Source organism: Columba livia, chromosome 5 (genome assembly GCF_036013475.1).
Source record: "Columba livia isolate bColLiv1 breed racing homer chromosome 5, bColLiv1.pat.W.v2, whole genome shotgun sequence".
NCBI lineage: Eukaryota > Metazoa > Chordata > Aves > Columbiformes > Columbidae > Columba > Columba livia.
The window spans coordinates 37,439,312-37,460,240 of record NC_088606.1 but is presented as its reverse complement, the minus strand read 5'-3'; the positions used below and the strand labels follow the sequence as shown (position 1 = coordinate 37,460,240).

The 20,929-nt window shown below is 42.4% G+C and overlaps 1 protein-coding gene across 4 annotated transcripts in view; it reads right to left on the bottom strand.

Annotated features, from left to right (window-relative positions):
- SUSD6 (sushi domain containing 6) overlaps positions 1-20,929 on the bottom strand; it is an 89,776-nt gene that overhangs the window by 48,042 nt on the left and 20,805 nt on the right. For 3 of the 4 annotated variants that reach the window (XM_065064405.1, XM_065064407.1, XM_065064406.1), the window contains exon 3: positions 3,722-3,909. In XM_065064405.1, coding sequence (XP_064920477.1) covers positions 3,722-3,842 — 121 coding nt within the window. In that variant the 5' untranslated portion in view covers positions 3,843-3,909. Of the gene's footprint in view, positions 1-3,721; positions 3,910-4,042; positions 4,274-20,929 lie in introns of those variants that run through there. The other variant, XM_065064408.1, reaches the window with a different exon arrangement.

The following is a 20,929-nucleotide window of genomic DNA, read 5'->3' as shown; positions in this document are numbered from 1 at the left end:
GATAGGTTTCTGGCAGAGCCGGTTATGAATCCAGGACAGTTTACAACATTTGCAATACAAATGAGAGGAAGCTTTCAAAGTATTTGAGAGACTACATGTTAAAACTTAATGAACTTATTCTGTTCCAGTGCCATTCTTCCAAAAATAGCCCAGCCAGTCAGGCGGACCATTGCGAATGAGATATAAACACAAGGCCTTTTTAAGAGCTTAGGAATAACCTTAGGGGCCGGAGATGGGAGGGAGAAAAAATAATTTAAAAATTTTAAAAAAAAAAGCACAGCAATGAAGGAAGAGTGGAAAAGACTCACCTAGAGAAAAGCAAACAAAATTATTGCTATTAGTCCTCTCTAACTCTTCAAAAATACCCCATCTCTCTCTACTAAGCACCCCAGATGTTATCTACATTCCAGACGAACCCTCAAAGAAGAGACAGATGAGAACTAAGACTCAGCATTTCAGATCCTTATTTTCCATGTTTCTTTGCCTGCTCATTCCTTCATTATTTTCCCCAGCTAATCCCAGAGAACTTGCCAGACAGGAAAAACGGCACAACAGTGACAGAGATCAAAAACATATTTCTAAACAGCACCGAAGTTTCCATAAATCCTCCTCTTCTGACATTGCTTCATTGCTTGCCCATCACCAAATGCTGCATTTGTTTTGTGTTAAAATATGTGCAGCAGCTATTTTTATATTCCCAAGAAAATCTTCATATGAAAAGGGAGCAGTTTACCCAAATTCTGCAGTGTGCTTAGTGGCTAAACAACTTATATTCATCTCACAGCACTCCGAGATATTTGGATAGATTGCTTGAGACAAAGTGCTGAAGATTTTTTAAAAAAATCTATGCATAAATAAAAACAATTTATTACCAGAGGACAGACCAGATGCTTGCTGACTGGAAATGAGTCTGCTGTCTACATAAACACATGGCAAAGAGAATGCATTCCTGCCCAGAACATGAATATATCTCTAAGCCTCCTGGAACTCAAGTAATAGAATTTCTAAACAGCAAAATTATTGCAATACACTATACATCATGTAGTTTTAAACACAGGAATTACAAGCTCTGCTCAGAGGTGAGCCAGCCATTGTGGCCATGCTTGTCTGTCTTTATGAGAATATTCTTCAGCTTTTGTAGAAATTGTGAGCATGTCACATTGGTCCTGCATTCAAGATAAGCATTATCACCAAGAGATGTAATACAGTCTCTTGTTTCATGTTAACGTCGCTTTGCTCTGCCTCCTTGGAATTATTTGGCTATGTAAAGTAGTAACGTGAGGGTGGTAGGGTGGCTGGAGGACAAAGATGAGGGAAAGATGATTTTCCGAGCGACTTGCCAGTATTCTTTTGTTTCTCCATCTGGCTCTCCGCTTCTTGGCTGGCTTGCTCGTTAATGTTACTCATGGCTGGCGTGCTGCTGCAGGTGCAGCTCTCCGGGACCATGACACATTACCAAGCACCTCCATTCGTCCCAGGAGCTGGGCTGCTACCTCCCCGGCTCAGAAAACCTGTACATGGAAGCACTCCTCAGTGAACCCTCTCCCTCCCCCAGGATGTTTTTCCCTTGCAAGTCTCACCCTGTGCTATGATCTTGGACTCCCCTCCACATGCACTCACTTTCCCACTTCCCCTGCAGGAAATGGTTCATGCCTGGCCACTATAATCCTATTTAGCTGATGATCTGCCCTGATCAGTTTACCACAGCTCATTTTAGATCCTGAAGCAAAAGGAACAAGGAAAGGGAAACAATGCAGAACCACTCTCGGGTCTTCTGACATATTTAACTAATACTTTCGTTAGTGAGACTGGATGCCTCAAAAATTATATTAGAAAGGCTTGACATGTTGTGGCTGCCTTTCCCCATCCAGCAGCACTGTGCAGCATGAGGTATTTGCATACTGATTACAGACTCAATAGAAGGTGCCACAGTGTGTAATGTGGGTTTTCAGATGGGAATGGTGCACTCCACCCCCAGGCTGGGTAGCATATCTGACAAGCCTATATCTGAAATGAGGCAGTGATGTTATCACCAATAACAGCAAGACTGGAAAATACAAAGATAGACCAGATCCAAAAAGACCTTGTCCCTTTCCCACTCACACTACGCATTCTTGACAGTTTGTCGTTCTCTTGTGTGTCACTCCATTCCTCATTACTTAAAAAGCCAAAATCAGGACAGGAAGACATACAAGTCTGGGATATCTGATTTTAGCAGCCTCTCCCAACCCAAAGAGCCAGAAATACTAAAAGGAGATCAACTCCTCCTCCAGCAGTTTCCAGCACCAGCAGAGTTTTCCACACAGGATCACTTCAGCTTTGAGTGCATCTGACAATTAACATTTATTCTGCTCTACCACACAGAGGCCAACTTGAGCTTCACTGATGTTGAGGAGTGCTGGTCATGGGATATTTTCAGGTGCCATGATACATCAAATAAATAGGACTTTTTAGAGTTATGTTGAGAACTGAGGTTTGTTTTCAAAGGCAAGCTATTGTCCTACATTGCAACTGCTGCTGAAGTCAAGTCCACACGCTTTTTTAGAACTAACCTCTTTCAAAGTTCTGTGGAAGAGCACACAAAGTTACTCCTTCCATCCCATGCCACTTACGATCAGTCATCTCCTACAGAAAAAATCTACATCATGGCTGGTCTGAGAGAAAAGACATAGAATCATTTCACTTGGAAGAGACCCTCAGCATTAAGTCCAACCATAACCTAACCTAGTTCTAGCATTAAACTACATCCCTAAGAACTTTGTCTAAACACCTTTTAAACACCTCCAGGGATGGTGACTCCACCACTTCCCTGGGCAGCCTGTCCCAATGCCTTTCTGTGAAGAATTTTTTCCTAATATCCCATCTGAACCTTCCCTGGTGCAACTTGAGGCCATTTCCCCTTGTCCTATCACTTGCTACTTGAGAGAGGAGAACAACCACCTCCGTGCTACAACCTCCTTTCAGGTAGTTGTAGACAGCAATAAGGACTCCCCTCAGTCTCCTTATTTCAGGGTACACTGGGTAAATAAGCACATACTTCACATCAGTTACTACTCTGTGACTATCTAGCATATTTTCTTCTTTCACTCATTTCTAAAAGGCAGATGCCCTCATCTCTACTGAGATTTTATATATCAAACCACTGCACTGCTATTTACATTATTCACAATGCTTGTCCATCAGATGAACATCAAGAAATTAAAAAGGGGAGAGGGAAAAACTCAAGCTGCAAAGAGGATCTAAAAGGGGTGCGGTTAGGTATCAGAAGATAGTATACAAGGAAACACTGAACAGATTCATTAGCTGTGTAAAGAGCTGAAAACAGTCTGTGCTTCCAAAACCGCTTCACATGAGCAGTTGCTACAGGGCATACAGATAAGAGTGTCTACATTAAAATCTCACTCCACCAAAATGTGGTCGATGCTCTTGAGACAGTTCAAGTGCCCCCAGCTGTACTGAAAGGCTGAGAATGGAGGGGAAAAAAGCAGGGGCAATCGAAATGGTAAAGGACAAGCACTTATTTACTAATAACACAAGACTCATTCAGTTTAGACACTGCTCTCTGCGTAACAAGTAGGGACAGAATTTTTCCTGTGAGTACTGGAAGATGTGTACAAATGCATCAGTCATCACCAGCTTCCCCATAAAAATATAAAGCCACCTCCATACTTATATATATATATCTCCCCCTCCCTGCAGCATATGCAAAGGTTTCACTTACCTGAGGCCTGTGCTTCTAAGATAAAGGTACCAAAGATAACTAGCAGAAGAAATAACCCATGGCTAGTCAAGGCAAGAGACGATCCTGTGTTGCTCTTTGGTGCTACCATTCCATGGCACATCTTTTACCCACCAAAGTTTCTTTTTAAAAAATTCCCAAAAGATCTGGTTGGTCAGAAGCACCTCGGTCTACAAAAACAAAAAGAAAGGAACAGTAAGTCTTGAGCCAAATGTGGACAACATCTGGGGAGGGGAGGAAAAGGGGAAATTCAGAAACAAAGAAGAGCAACCTTTTGAATGTTCTAGCATTTAGGAATCTTACCCTGTGAACTGTGAATACTTGGTAACAGGAGCAGAAAAAGCAACCTTTCCCATAGGAAATACAGAAAGGAGCTGCATTATAGAGAGAACAGAACTTTTCAATCTCTAGTATTTCAGGTGTGAAGACTGCCTAGCTTACAGTTAATTTTAGCTTTTCCTTTCAAGACAACACTAGAGGATATAGCATCTGAAGAATTTGTTTCAAAAGAACTTCAAGAGAGCCAGCCTTCCTATACCCCCACCACCTTTCAGAAGGTCTCCAAGATACAGCAGACTATACTAGACAGCTAGGATAAATAAATCAAATGCTTCTTCAGCCACCTGGAGAGGGATAGCAAACCTGACAGCCAGCTGGCATGCAGGAAAACACACGCTTATGAGGAGGAATGTAAAACAGCTTGCAAACCCCAGGTATAATGTTCTGACAGTACAGAGCACAGCAATTAAAATTGCAGGATGTGACACCGCTCATACCTGAGGACTGAGGGATTCAGCCGTAGCCTATCAGACACTGTCACAGCAAAATGAGACTTGCACACAAACACACAAAGCACAGTTGAGAAATCAAGAAAGCAAAGTTGAACTCCTATTTTTAACGAAGGAAAAAGACCTGGCAGAATACATGTCCCACCAACCTAGTATGGTTTTAGCCTGCAAGAACTCCAATGGCAACTTTGGACCTGGATGAATAACAATGTCACGCATGACTCTGATGCTCGTGACAGAAAGTTGGGACTAAAAATCTTTGTGTACTGGTTTATAAAGGAGAAAGGAGAAAACTGGCACAAAGATAACTGATGCAGTAAAAAAAAAAAACTAAAACAAACACTAAAAAAACAAACAAACAAAAAAACACCAAAAAACCCCTACAAACAACCAACAAAAAAAATCCACAACCACAAACACCAAACCACACACCCAACAAAACCTAAAAAACAACCAACCAGACAAAATATAGAGACACATTTCAACACTTATATCATGTTATTCCTTACATACACATCTAAAGCTCTAAAGCTCTTAGGGAAAACAAAATTGCAGAAATTTAGGTTTCTTTACACTTGACCACAGGAATACTTTCAATTTTGAGGGAAATCCCATTCAGCCACAGCTGCTTCAGTTGAATTATATTCATACTGAGGGAGGATTTTTTTTTCTTTTATTTTAGTTGAAGTTTCCCATAGAAATTCAAAACTGCTGGCTAACTCCAAACAAATTTAAGAGGTGCAGAGGTGGGTATTGTACTCTTCAGTACCGTGTGAAAGCAGATGAGAAACCTGGGTTAGTGCTCCTACTACTAGGGAAGAGTGTATGACTTTCAGATTAAGTACTTCTGAGATTAAGTCAACATGACAACACTGACCAGAGAAACACAGAACTCATACAGCCACAACTCACATTTCCAATTACTCGGACAAAAAAGAAGCTGCATTACAGGAGGGAACATGTAGATTTGTCATTAAACCTAGAAGACACCCTAGTGAAAAGAAGGTTTCCTTAGTTCCATGTCACTACTTTGCTCATGTTTACTTCACAAAAAGGCTCTCTTTAAAATTTGGATCTTTCAAGTCAATTAGTCTCTACCAAAGAAGAACTCTTTGTCTGCATACACCCCCGCCTTGAAATGTCATTTCAAGATGACATTTAAAGTGCCATGTGGCAAATCTGGAGCTGATTCTACAATAAACTCTGTGTCTGCCCCTTTCGTTTCTTGCATCATTTGGAGAAGGAGGGACAGAAATGAAGCTATCCCATTCCATGCCTATAGCACAGCTTATAGATTTTTCATGTCTTCCACAGACAAGGAGCCAATGCCTTGTTCACCAAACCCCTACCATACAGAAAGGAATAAGGATGCTGACACTCAACTGCTAGAATTTCTTCAACAACAATTAAGACCATGGAATGAAAAAATACTCCTCTCTGAAGAAAGCCAAGCCAGCTAGTCTGCACATCTACCTGCTCCTCTCAAGTCTGATCACCTGCATGGATTTTAAGTTTATACTCAATGGGAAGAGGCCAGCATATGGCCTGTACAGCAGGCCGACAGCTGTCTGCTTTCTTCTGCAAGTCACTGCTTTACACCAAATTACAGCTCTGACAAAGCAATGCACCACCTTCAGCAAATGGCCCTTCTGATTAGATCAAGACAGGTCTGTCCTCCCCATTCCAATTTAATGAAGCCTCATTAGTCTTACAAACTCTACAAGTCTTACCAAGGTGTCTTTGAAGGTGGCCTTTGCTGCACTTGGAATGGTGCTTTTCAGGTGACATAGCAGCAGCCACCGGAAGAGGGTATGCAATTATCACTGAATTTGCTGAGCTGCCTGAGGTGTTTGACCTTGCCCCAGAGGCATTTTCCTCTCCCAAAGACTGCATGGGGGAGCCAGCAGTCCAATTCTGGTCTCTGAGCAACCAAGTTAGAAATACCTAAACCAATAATATCTTCTAGGGGAATCAATTATTGCTTATTCTTGATTCTCTAATAGATTTGCTCTAAAGCACACCACTGTTTCTCTCCTTTCTTCTAAATTCAGGCACAGTTTCCCCATCTCTTTTCAGCTAACAAGTCACTTGAGTGCCAGGTTATCAGGGATCCTGTTGTCAGAGGCACAGGGCTGCCCCACAAGGAATGCTGTAAATTGCTGCTGCTATGCCTACAGTAACATACCACTAAGCTGATTTAGCTCAGTGTGAGATTTGAAGGATACACAAAGGCAGCAAAACCATTTAGTGGAAGATAGCATCAATAAACCCCTCAAAATTGTTAGGAGACAATGGGCAAAGGTACTGTCTGCAAGGATCCTCCCTCAGGCTTCACACAAGTTACACAACTTGTTCCCAGCCTTGATTTTTGCTTGGTAAAATTAAAAGATGAAAGAGATTCTGGCTAGATAAGGAGGTATCCTTTCTTCCCAGACAGAGTTATTTGGTTAGGAAGCTATTTAGACAGACATTCAATTCTCTGAAAGTTGCCTGTTGTTTTAGCGCATTCCTTATACCTACAGCTCAGGGGAAAGCAGCTTTCATAACAACTCTTCAGGCCTACACCTCCAGGAGTTAACTGGAGTGCACTGCAGAGCACACACGTTTGTCAGGGACATACTCCCAGTTTAACAATTCAAGGGTTCAGTGAACCAAAGCAAGTCCCTGTTTACACACAGCGTTAAGGAACAGGCTTGTTTCTTCAACAGATCCTAGAAACAATGAGGCAGAAGCTGACAGTAGCACAAGTATACAGAGCAAGTACACTACAAACCTGTTTCACATGCCACAGGCCAGGCTGAAGGGTTATGGGATGAATAAACAGATATTTTTCCAAAGATAATATTCAGTATATGCAGCAGTTCTCATAAATACAATAAGGAGGTGAGATTCTTCTCTGTTAACAGTATGTCAAGTCAATGGAGGTTTGTGGGTTTTTTTCCTTCCTTCATTTAAATGTGCACTTAGAAAAACACCTACTAAATATGGATAAGAAAATAAACCATCTTCTACGGCCACAAAGTTAATAGCCACACACCCTCTCAGGGAATGCTATGAGCAAGGGTAAAAGTACTCATTGCTCCCAGGTAACAGCCACCCCAAGCTCGCTCTTTCCTTGAAGTCTTGTCATCAAGCAACCTTCCCAGTGATGCTCCAGCATTAGTCCCCCTCGCTGCCCGGCCAGCCCTGCTCACACAATGAGCAGTGGTTCACTTCCACGTGAGCCCCCTGTAGCAGGAACCAGTTTCCACTGAAACCACACAGGCCAGACTTTCCACTCACCCTTAAACCACAATCAGCCCTTTCCAAACATGATGTACTCACACATGCCAGGAGCTTTTCTAAGCTAAGCTGTTTGGGGACCTCTGCAATTTATCTTCTAGACCTTCAGAAGCTGCCAACTCATATCCCTCAATCCAAGATCTCTTCATAAGCATGCATACATTTTCCCCAGATTATGACTAATTTTCTGATTTTCCCCCATTTTGTCACAGAAGGATTCCAAGGTCCCAATGGAAAAGTTTTCTTCGGAAGGCCATATTCTCAGGACATGAAAGAGAACCAGATTTGGTTAGTTTTGGTGCACCAAGACCATGTGATGACAGGGAGGTGAACAGGGCAGTCTGAGGCTCTCCAGTTGCTCAAGATGCCTGGCACAGCTATGTCCTGTGTCAGCCTTGCCGGAAAACAGGTCTTCAACCTGGATTATTCACAGTTTGTTTAGGGAAGCGTTCAGTATGTTTGCAATGCTACTGGTTTGCTTTTAAATGCCATACTTGAAACTTGCCAAAAAGAAAATTAGTTATCCATACGCATATCAGAAATCTCTGTTTTATCCACGTAGTTTTCCTCTCACAGAATAATATTCAGAAATTCTTTGCTATTTCTTTAACGCACCCAGCAAAGATCTTGGCAGTGGGATGAGCGATGGGTGTGCACAGCACACCCTGTGGAAGGCCAAGCACAAGGATTGTTCTCACCTCAGGTCACACTGCAGGTCCAACCTAATGTGAGTAGTGTGGTTCAGAGGATTTAGCTTTCACCATTAGTTCCTGGTTTTGTTATATCCTTATTTTGTCTGCTTTGCAATGCACAGTCAAACTTAAAAAAAAGTCATCCTCTTGGTTGTTTAATAAGTAAAATCACAGAAAAATCACGCTCAAGTGCCAATAGAGGAAAGAAATCCCTAATTCTACCTACTTTCTGTAGCTCAGCCAGTTAAATTGAAAACTTTTAGAAATACAATTGTATTTTTAATATTTTGGGATAACCTCAGAGTTCAATTAAACTGTTCAGTAAAAGTAGACACAAAGGAAAAAAAAAAAAAAAGCTTTCAAAGTTACCTGCAGGCAGTTTAGAAAAATTTAATAATCTGACTTTTCAGCACAGCCAACTCTCAATTATCTAGGATAATCGGAAAAGGTAGAAGAGCAGAAATAAGAAAAACCAAACAACCCATGTAACACTCCCCCCCAACACACACATACAAAGTAACCAAATTATTTAGAATACACGTTTGGTAGCTTAACTGTACAGCTTTATTTTTGAATTAAAAAGCAGCAGATTTCTGCACATCATAACGCAGAGGGCTGAACTGCACATATCCCCTGCTCCAGGGAGGAGTCACTAGGGCAGACTGAGCTGCTTATTCTGGACACTGGAATGAGCACACGTCCTCCTGCAGACCCAGACCTGATTTCAACCTGTAGAGGAACCTGAGTTATTGGGTTTCCTTCCTCATTCCCCAACTGTGCCACAGGGTTTCACCTATGACCTGTAAATTCAGCTGTTTCTTTCATGTAAATATCTTGTTTCAGCTTTCACCTCTCAAGGAGGTTTCTAAAACACCAACAACTCCCATTTTCAAGAGGGAATATTAGACCTTGCTCAGAGAAGCTGGTTGGACAGGCTAAATTCTGAATTTCCATTTTAATCTCTGGTAAATGGCATATGCCTAACTCTCCACAGTCCCACTAAGGCACACTTCAGGCTTTAAAACAAGAAACTGCATTTTTCACTATTGAATAACCAATCCCTTACAACTAAGAAAGTGACACCAATCCTATCCCAAGTGAATAAGCTGCAAGATTCACCATTCACCAATGTGCATAGCTTGTTCCACAGCCTCCTCCTGTCACAGTCTAATGTCCTGTTTGCATCTCGATCATGCGTTTGCACACCCCTTCCTTGCTTGCCTCTTTATCTCACTTGACATTCCTCATCTTGAGGTTAGCTGAGCATATTCTCCTGTGGGCTAAAGGCAGGGACCACTTCCTTCATCTCTTTCCATTCCATGCTAGCAGTTCGGTACAAACTTTTGCAAATGAGCTTCTTCCCTGCTGCAGCCCAAAGAGAAATAAACAGCAGGCTCAAAGATGTTCCCAAGTGGATCAAACAAACCACAACTCCAATAGTCTCCTTAGAGGTGAGAAACAAGGAAGGAATAGACTTTTCGATGTATGCAAAGAAGAGGTGCAAGGTTGCCAAAGGGAGAAAGGAGTGGTATTCAGCACCCTTCACTAGCCATTGCATGATAGAAGCTCTGAAGTCAGTTGTAGATTAATCCCAAGCGATTTACCACTCCTCAGGCCAGCGTGATGCACAAAGCAATTTTTAAGCATAACAAGGACCCCAAGACACTGCTGCTGCTCCTCAAGATGCCTTGCTTGCCAGATTCCTCTGTTCCCAATCATCCAGCCAATGAAAATTAACAAGAAAAGAGGCCTAGAGCTTCTTTAAAAAATACGCGTGCATCCAGGAAGCACCAGAAAGAAAACGACACCTCACATCCCAACGCCTGACCCCCCAGCCATTTTATATGCAGTATCCTCTTGACAGAGGCAAAAGATGTATGCAGGTGTTTTAAAGACTTTATTTTTTAATAGATGATGAATTCATTTGGCATAAGTCAGCCAAGCAAAGGGCTTCTGGGTCCCTCAAGGAAACCAGAGCAAGCAAATTTTCACTCTACTCTTCAAAGGTCCATTACTACATTGTCAGTCATAGTTCACAGATTTGTGTCTCCTACAGTCTAAACCATCCTTTTGCATGGAATATTAAAGATTTAAGAACTAACCAGGCAGCCACACTGGTCTTCTAAATAAATCTGTGCACTATTGCAGTAAATCCCATCTTCCCAAGAAGACATCAGAACAGACCTCCAAAACACACGCTTCATTTTAGGATGGACTCCCTCAGACACGGAACTGCAGAAGACAAACTGCTGGCAAGGTGCTCTGATACACCGACACGCAGTTACATTGTTTCACATCACAGCCCTGAAGCCACAAAATGTTTCCTGTTCCTTGGACTTGGTGTCCCATCCCGTGACACAGTGAAGCAGACACCACTAGCAGAGTTTCCTCTAGGATCCAGGTTCCATTCTTGCAAATATCACTCTCATACTTTTGGAAACAGAGTCAGAGACAAGTTTTTAGAAATAGTCTCAGTCTTGTGAAGATCCTTGCCCATTTCCAAGTACTGTGGTTGTAATGCCAGGTCTGACACAGTCATAGATTAGAATTTTATGACCTAAAAAAATCCAATTCTCCTTGCCTTGGTAAGTTTGAGAGAAAGCTCAAGATACCATTAGCTCCCCAAATTTTAAGTTTCTTTGAAAGTCACAAAATTTCACTGGAAACCTTTTAAAAGAGAAAACTTGGGAGGAGAACGATAAGAGATGAAAATTCGATTTACACTCCAAATAAGGAAGGAGAAGCTGGTTATGGGCCAGCACTGAACTTCCAGGGAACAGCAGGAAGGAGAAGCAAGGCCGAGGAGGGCCAGGGTGAAGAGTTAGGTTAATGCACACAACACCAACGCATCGCAGATGTCTGTGCTATTACAAAAATGCTTATAGCAATGCAGTCACATCACCAGTGAATAAACAGAAACCAGTTATTAGAAAAGCATTGGATCTCCTTTAAGGATTTTTTAAAGCATACTAGCATCTATGCAATCCATAGGAGAAAGCGACTGTGGGATAGCAGAGAATACATCTCACACGCAATCTTTCCCAGGTTTTGTTTTGTTAATACGTCGTTATTTGGAAAAGCATTCCCTTTGGAAACTACTGTTTCAGCATTTTCCCCCTGCCACACTGCATCAGAAAGACTAGGTTTCATAGTTTTAGCTTTAATCAGTACAACAGCACATTTACAGAGGACCATATGCACAAAATGTTCCAGAACGCTTTCCAAAAATAATAAGTCCTAAAAAAGAAAACTCACAGTAAACTGAAATGGCTTCAGGGAAGGAGAATAAAGAAAAGCCATGCAAAGGCAGAACCTCTTGAAACCACATACAAGCTTGAAATGTTACTTTCAGTAAGAATGGGGTTCTCAAGGCAGCAGGGGATCGGTAAATCCACTGGTACATCCAGAATGCTTTTCTCATTTATGCAGCTGTGTTAATTGTTTCAGGGAATGCATCACACAACCCATGTACAATAAAGACTTATTTTATAATCCCTCACTACTAGAATGTGCTTCTCCCCATGCTTACCACTTGTGCTTTCTTCTCAACTGATGTGGCTAAAAGCATCAGTCTGCTACACACGCAGCTGCAAAACCACCAGGCTGCAGAGTCATTTGAAGAGGACACCCATTTGGGAAATCTTTTTCCTATCAAAGCCTTCTATATATGAACTTCAGTGAACCAGTCTGACATTTAAATAAGGAACTACACTAGAAGATGGAAGGACTTATGTATATTCTGAAAATCACAGCTGTGAGACACAACTCAAGTTTAGAAGATGCTATCCCAGATATGAAAACATCCAGTCACCCGCTTGCAAGGGATGATGACAATCTCTGTGCAGTGCTTATTATTTGTATCACAGTTTCTATATAAAGTTTCCCACAACAGACATGTTGTAATATCAGAATCTTCCAGGCTAACAAAGCCTTAATGTTTGGATGCCTGACAGCACAAAGGTCTTCTCAAAAATAAACACAAAGACTCTGAGAAATAGGGCTGCCCATTAAGTCCTTTAAAAACTTCATCTTCCACCAACCTATCATTGACCAACTGAGAAAGTTAAAAAGCACAGTTTCGGATTCTGGTTTTGATTTCAAGAGAGAATTTGGCATTCTAACACAGGACTGCTTCTCAGTAAGGCAGGGTAAAGAGAAGCAGGCCTTCAAAAGGTCTCAGCACCACGGCTCGGTTTTGTATCTATTATCTCTTTATTTCACTTTTTCTTTTTTAGTAGCAGAAAAGTCATTAGTTGTTTCCTATTTCTTTTTGTATTTAGGATGCACTGTGCAAACATCACAAATATCCATATATTGCTACAAACCCTCACTGTGGCAGAGATCAATCACAGAGGCAACCGGTATATTTCACTCCAGAGCGCCCAGCCACACCACCCTTGCCAGCATACCATTGAAAAAAGGAAAATTCAAATCTTACGTTGGCATTCAAACCCCTTGCAACTCAAAGCATAGGATGACTAGCACAACACCTCCATGCACACCTGCTCCTGTGCGGTCAAGGGCGGCTGCAGAAGGTGGCCCAGGCAGGCTCCCAGGCTGGGAACCCTCACAAGCAGCCAGCATCTGCACCAATACTCAACCTGAAGCTTTCAGACTCTAGGCAAAGTGCCATAAATTAATCTCAAAAGTCAATACTTGAGAGCTGAGAAAAGAGGGGGGTAGGAAATAGAATCCTAACAGCTTCCTTTCTCTGAAATCACTCTTGCAACTACCGGCTCACAGAGAGCACACATCGCTAGGCAGAAGACCTCCATAGCCTTTTCTCTCTAACTGGCTTCCCTCAATGGGCTATACTTAATTTGATTTTCTAACAAGGGATCAGTTATAATTATATTCTGATTTGAGGAGCACAAGCTAGGAGCATCAAGCCAGAGAGGCACTCCAAGAAGGATTGCTGCTCCTTACTTGTCATGGGTGGACATACACACACACAGCATGGAGGCCAAGCACTCTAAGAAAAAAAACCCAGGACAGGTCCACTTCCAATAGGGTGGCAAACCAGCTCCCGGAGACCTACAGCCACCATTCCAGGGTTGCATGTTAAGATTTCCACAATTAGATTGAAGCAGGAGAAAAGCAGCACGCTGGAGAGAAGAGTAGACAAGTAAGAGTCTGCAGGATAAAATCTGTCATAAATAAATCCTGTAATTTGCATCTCAATTGAAGGTCAATTTGAATCATCAACTTTTTCTTCACTTGACTCAGTGACATTTACACTTTACAAACCATGCCTATTTGCAAAAGAAAAATAAAGCATTAAAAAAAAGAAATCTATATGGATATTGTTTGCTGAAATCAGGACAGCCCAGAAGTGGGACCCAGGATGCTCTGACCTGCAGCACCAAGGAGTGGGAGCACAGCCACAGCCTCCTGCACCCATCCCACAGCACCCGCCCTGCAGGTTTCACAGGGATCACTGTTCCTCCACTCCTCAAGGAGGAGCTCCTGCCGAGCCGCTACAGAACAGAAACTCACAGCAATCCTTGGGCAAAGGGTCTTGAGGCAGCCAAGGAACACTGCCTGGTAGTAACTGTTCACTCAGCAGTTCTCAGTGCTCTGTTTATATAGCGGCAATGGTTCCTCAGCTTTTACTGACCCGTAATGTAGTATGCCGCTTGTACATCAAAACTGCTCCTTTGCAGAGCTGGGCCAGAGCTGACGTCTGTCCCTCCACCAGCTGAGCACTAACAGACTTGTGCTGCTATCTTGCATGAAGCGTGACCAGATACCCCCATGCTGCTGTTCCCACTCGCACTTTGCAGCTAACTATCTCCTCCACAATACTGATGCAACTTTTTGGATTTTTTGGGGAAACTGGGTCCTTGCACTAATACAGCTCTGAAGCCAGTGGAAGCAGCAGCTGGGGAGAGGTAAGAAACTCCCACCTCAGTTTTGCTGCTTAAATCTACAATTTGTGGAACCATTGACTTAAGCAAGTAGCCTGTACTACATGCTGGGCCAAGTAACTGCACAGGCTTCTTGCTTCTAAAATCACAGCTCAGTCTTCAATCCATATTAAAATGTGGCAGAACTAATTTACTATGCACAAATTTGCTCTAGACCTTAACCCTCTCCCTAAATCAGGGCTCTGAGCAGCCTGTTTTCCATGTAGATTAAAAACCAGAAAGCTGCATGAGAGTGCCCCATGATAGCCAAAGGCAACAAAGGCTTGCCTAGTTAGAGGAAGTCAAATGAAATTTAAGTCAAAAGAGGGGAAAAGTTGCACAAAGCAGGACAGCAGAAGTCAGCAACTTGCCCTGGCAGTAAATCTGAGTTTCACGCAACAGTGAGAAAAGCTACAAAGTGCTGTGACACACAGGCAAGAATCACGCACCTGCCAATGCTAGGGCAAGAAGGAGATACACACAGAAGTCTGGTAGAGGTTATTTAACCTTCTGCTTCACACCTTGGCTTTTTCACTAGACCACCCAGAACCGCGTTAGCACAGCTTTGTCCAGTCTGCGTCAAAACTCCAGTGAAACCCCTACCAGAGATCATATTCCCTCTGGACACTCACATGTGCAAAGACAAACCCCAGATAAAGGAGCAGGGAATGCCTCTTTATCACTGAGACCAGAAGCTAGAGCAAAGTATCCTACCAGTGACCTGGGCAGCTCCCTCCCTGAAAGCAAGACTCACTGCCTGCTGTCCCTCAGCCAAGCACATGGTTCCCAGGTGCTGACTCTCTCCTGGTTCTCATCATAGTCCTCCACCCCTTGTATGGGCCAGCTACCAGGCAAGCAGCCATGAAACACAAGCAAGAAGAGGAAAAGAGTAGAGAGTCTTCATTGGATTTCTGCATTTTGTTACTTCTCCAGCACGCTTATATTCAAATGTCAACAGGCTGGGCACATGAACATGCTGCCCCGGACACCTCTTCCCCACACTCATCTTGCACACAGAGCTAAGAAGTGGAAGATTCTTCTCCATTCCCCCTAAAAAGAACATTTTAGAGTAGGCACATTTAACTCTTCAGTATTAGCAGAGTAGGAAACAACTTTGTTAAGCCACTACTGGCTAAGTGAATAACATCCACTTGGGAAACAGGTCACTCACTCTCTGCTTTGCTTAGGGTTTTGATGGGCCTCCAAGCATCCTGCACAAGTAAGTACATGCAAGCCATCAAATTATCAAACTACTTGGCAGGAAAAAACATTATACCACAGAATTCTCAGTGACCTCTACTCAGCCCCAGGGGTATAGCACAGCAACTCCAGCTTCCTTTAAAGGAAGACTGATTACACTTTATTTTTTCCCAGACATTTTGCAAATAAATACAAAGGTCCTGCTACAGCCAGTAATCCTCAAGCAATTTCCTGTCTCTGGAGACAAGGTTCCCTCAGAGTGAATTGATTAAATAAAGGTTATTAGAATTAGTATAAAGCAAGCTAGCTTAAAAGTCACCCGCTTCATGTTTTTACCTGCAACATAATGATCCAAGCAGCAGCACAAAGCCATCAGCTACAAGAGCTTACAAGATAGCAAAATTAATATGCAAAACCTGCCAAGCTGTGAGACAAAGATTTAAAATGTCTTTCAACAGCAGATTATTTTCATTTGCATTTAATCTATTTTCAAGTGAGTTTCTCAAAGGGAATTCACCCAATCCCTTTATTACTGTACTCTTAAGATGAAATTTGTTTTCCCCATTTTGTCAGTCTGACGTGCAATTTAGTCTTTCAAGAGTCAGCAGTCATCCTCACCAATGCTCTTTTTTTCTTTTGCAGTATAAGTGTCTGCTGCAAAACAACAGGCAAAATCCATTCGCTCCATCTTTCAGTGTTACCAATTTCCTCTTCCTCTAAGGCCAAACATTTTATATAAAAAACATACAGACACAAAAGTGTTATGATAGTTCCGACAAATGCTACATGTGAGTGGAAGGAAGCAAATAGCCTGACATCAGTATCAGAAACTTGCTTGACAATTCTCTGGCATCTCTTGAACAGCTAATAGGAAGTAACAGCAGAGCAATGGTTTAAAAGAAACAGAACAACCACTTAAAATAAGGCGTGTGTCACAAATAAGAAAACCTGTATGTTGCAGAAAGGTCTAAACATCAATGGACTGGCATCTGTCTCATATGCACAGGTTAACTGAGCTTCTCATTCTTACCCACAAGAAAAAAAACAACCCACAACAACAACAATATTATGCACAGTTTCCAGAAAGAGTTCCTGCATAGGAACTTACAAATAACTTTTTTTTTTTTTTTAAAGTTAACCTAACTTATTTTCACTAAACGCAGAGAGAGAAAAACAGATGTCATCTGTACCTCCACCTACAAAGTTCAAGGAAAGATTGTATTGTAAACATCATGTACAGCAGCAGCATCCAGAGAAGTTCGTGGTCTGTAATTTGCAACTTCCCAGCTTCCACCAGCAACTTTTAAAAGGCCACTTAAAAGCTTCATTTTGTGAAAAGGCAAGCCTCCACCTGCTTTTATACACACTCTAGTTCACTAAAACTGCTTTTCTGGATGAGCTGAACATGACATTTAACAGATGTAAGGCACAGTTGGCTCTGGACAACAAACTATCTTCTTAGCCTCCCCTTTGCACTTCCAAGACTTACTCTCCTCATGAAGTCGTCACTGTTTCAGATGCAGAGGGAAGTGGGGGGAGGACAAAGAAAAGCCTGCATTGTGGAAAATAAATAGCTCCTTTTAAGGCTCCACAGTATGCTCTAAGGCACATTTTGAGGAAACCACCCTCCTTAGCTCATACTACAGAGCACAATAGCTATCGGTAGCCCTTTCTCCAACAGCCACATCCCCTTTCCTGGCCTCCAGCAACAGTCCAGCAGCCTCCACCTTTCTCTCCAGCAGCCCCACCACCTCGTGTCACCATCTGCTTGAGTATAGCTGCTGGGAATCACTGCAAAGGCTTTGTCACACAACCTCTGCAAATGGAAAGAAATCCCAGTTAAACACTATTACCAGGCCTTTGGAAAGGCAGGACCACCTGCTGGGGAGGACAGAGCCCAACAACTTACTTCTGAGTGACCAAGGTTAAGTTCCATCATCACTGTCAAGCACAGCCAGGCTTTATTTACAAAGGCATCAATAGTCTTCAATAGTTCCTTGCAAACAAACCAAATCTGAAGAAGCTAATTATATTTAGGCTACATTTGAAACAGGTGTAACAGGGCAGGAGTCTCAGTTCTTTGAAGAGGCATTCACATTCAGAAATCCTTATTTCTGACCAAAGAAAGCTGTTGGGTTTTGTCACTAGAAACAGTAAGTTTCAATTTCAGAATGCTGCATGGCATGACATAAAAAATAACTCTTCTTCAGAGGCAAAGGCTCTCAGGAGGGAGGCCTCTGTAGAATTGACAGGTATGCCCTCAAGATCACACTAAACTATTCCTTGCAAACACTGCAGGTACTGCCACCTGCAAGGAGACAAGCAGAGCAGGTGATGATCTGCACTCTCAGCAGTTGCAAGATGTACAGCCTTAAAATGTTGCTTGCTTTCCTTTATGAGAAAATAATCTTGACCATCAGACTCTTGATCTGATGAGAAACAAGAAATGCAGAAAGAGGAAAGAATCAGCCTTTGTGAGGGCCACATCGCTTCAAGAGCACATTAACACTCAACACCCACTGCACATTCCTGAGAGCAGCAGGCTACAGAGCTCACCTAAAAACCAATCACCAACAGATGATGATATGCAGAGGGATCACAGTTCACTTCTACAAGTGTTCACCCAGGCCTACACACAAAACGCAAAACACTTGAGACTGGTCAGTTAAGACCTATGCTATTATAGTAATGTGAAAGACATTGCAATACAAGAAAGATGCACAATACATACAATGAGACTCTCAGACTTTGCATAAGACTGAAAAAAAGCTGGAGAAGAAGACTGGAAGAGGGGACATGCATGTTACTGTCTTAATAACATCAACATTGGGAGGGTCTGGTTCATGGAATTAGCCAATCTTAAGGGTTGGAATTATTTTTTGGATATTAAGAAGATTAACCCAGTGTTGGCAAACCTTCATTTCAAGAGGCAAAAAGGAATCATCTGCTTCTTTATACAATAAATCTTTGAATCCCCATTTCTTAGACAGAAATTGTTTTCCTCCACTATTATATGCCAGGAAAAAAAATGAGGGAAGAAGTGCAGCAGGGGAATGAACCAGTCTTGAAAAACTTCAGATAAGTGATTAACATAATCAATGCTTCTTTTTAAAACCACAACTGAACTGCGGGCTGCTGTGTATAGATGACTTGCATAAGAAATTGTTTACTGGTGGTCAAACCAGAGCTCTAGAAGCCTTCTGGAACGGTTTCAGCTTACCATCAGCTGGGTAATACAATTATGTTTACTTGAGAAATGTGAAGGCCTAACTCTAGAAACACTTGGCTTATTCTCCTCACCTACAAGCAGACAGCAGACTTCAGGTAAGCCTGTTATTTCAGTAGAATAAAGTTGGAGAAGACCAATCTTTAAATAGCATAAATGTGGGCAATAAAGGCTGCAGTTACCACAGGTCTATCTGGTCTGTTTCCTTACATTTGAATGCTGAGGCACATTTTCTGAAATAAATGACAGCCACATGCTTCCTTAGAGCAGGCTCTCCTGTGCCTTACACGGAAAGCATTTCTTGTAAGACACACAGGAAGACAAGGTTAGATCATATGTTAGTTGGGGGATCTTTTTGCGGTGTGCAATAAAAAGCCCACTGATCTCATGCTGCTTCTTCCTCCACTGCAGGCACCTCCGTCTTCCCCTCACCCAACAAAAGCCCCTTGGGTGAACGTCATTTCTTATCCCCTTCTCCTTAGCATATGCTTTTTAACATCCTCTTTTATACATTACAGTTAGTTGTGACTCACTACGGAAGTCACTGCAAGGGAAGAGATGCAGGCAGGAAGCCGGGGCACATGCCAAAGGATAAAGGTTTGCTTCGGACAGGTAAGTGACAGGTATGCGACCAGGCAAAAAGAGCCCTTCACAAGCACTTCCTTTGCCTTGCAAATGCTAATGAGGCAAGGAGGCAGAAACCCAAGCCTAAGAATCAGACCACACTGTCCTAGGTGCTGTATAAACACAGAACAAAAAAAGACCACTGCTACAAAGATATCATGAGCTACCATCACTTGCAGAGAAACCACCTCTTTAATCTGAACCACGACTGGTTCCCTGTGATCTTATTCTCACAGCTGGTTCTTGCTATATAAACACTCAGAAATACAGAGCTATTCAGTCTACTGCAAACATGCAATAAAATCTGCACCACGCCTGTTCTTAATGCTTTCTTTGTTTATTACAGTGGATTCAGAAGACTGAAAAGGAAATTAAAAGGTCCCTCAGATACACGAGTTATTTCTGTCCCAGAACATGCCAATAATCTGGCTCAGAAGCAAGAATCAAAAGAGGAAGACTGCTTGGAAACAGGCTTCCCTCAGATTCTTATCAGTAAACATTTAACTCCCATTTTATTTTAGCAGCTACAGTCACTGACACAAGCTTGATATTTATTAATTTATAAAATCAGATTTATGAAAGGACTAAAGACTAAGACTTTCCAATGGCTCTCCCTCTCCAGTTCCCAGCTCTTTCCCCTCATCTTCATGTCTTAACACAGCCTCTTCTCTGCTTTCATTTCTCCTTTGTTCCTTCTTAAGATTACTACCATACCTCCTTACCTCCGCACACACTCCAGTTCATGCTTTGCACACAGGAGCGAGCCTTCCCTCTCTCACAGTTCCTTGTGCTATTTCCTCAGCTGAACTCATTAAAGATGTCTCCAGGACTTCCCCATTACTGAAAAAATCGCCCCTGGGCACATAGGAATGAGTTTGCGAGGTTTTGAGGGCAGTTACTTTGTGCATTTTGCAAAGGTCCTGTGCGGCTGCAGCATCAGCAACCTAGTGGGACTTGTGGGGGCACACCACGCCCTTGCCAAGGGCTGAGCTGTACTCTTGCTTTTTGGAGCTCAGTGCAGAGATGAGCTGCTGACTAGTAATGGAGGCTACATTCCTTCATGCAAGCGATTATCACCGCCTTACAGATACCTGCATCAGGCTTCCCTAAACAACCACAACTGGGAACACAGGAACCCCCTGCTCCAGGGAAAAACTGGAGCAAACTGGCTCCTCTCCCATGCCAGATGTACTTTCAGAAAGTGTGTAGGTTTTGTGTTTAGTTGGTGGTTGGTTTTTGTTCGGTTGGCTGTTGTTGTTGTTTGTGTTTTGGGTTTTTTTTCTGTTTTGTTTGTTTGTTTCTGGGTAGTGAATGAGACGTGGGGGTGTATTTATTTATTTATTTTTTTAAACTGTTCCCCAAGTTTAGTCATGCTTCCTTGAGAGATGGATCCTATGCAAAAGCATACACCACCTTTCTGGCTAAGATGAAGAGCTGCTGCTGAACATCTCTTTCAAAGTTTGATACTAAGC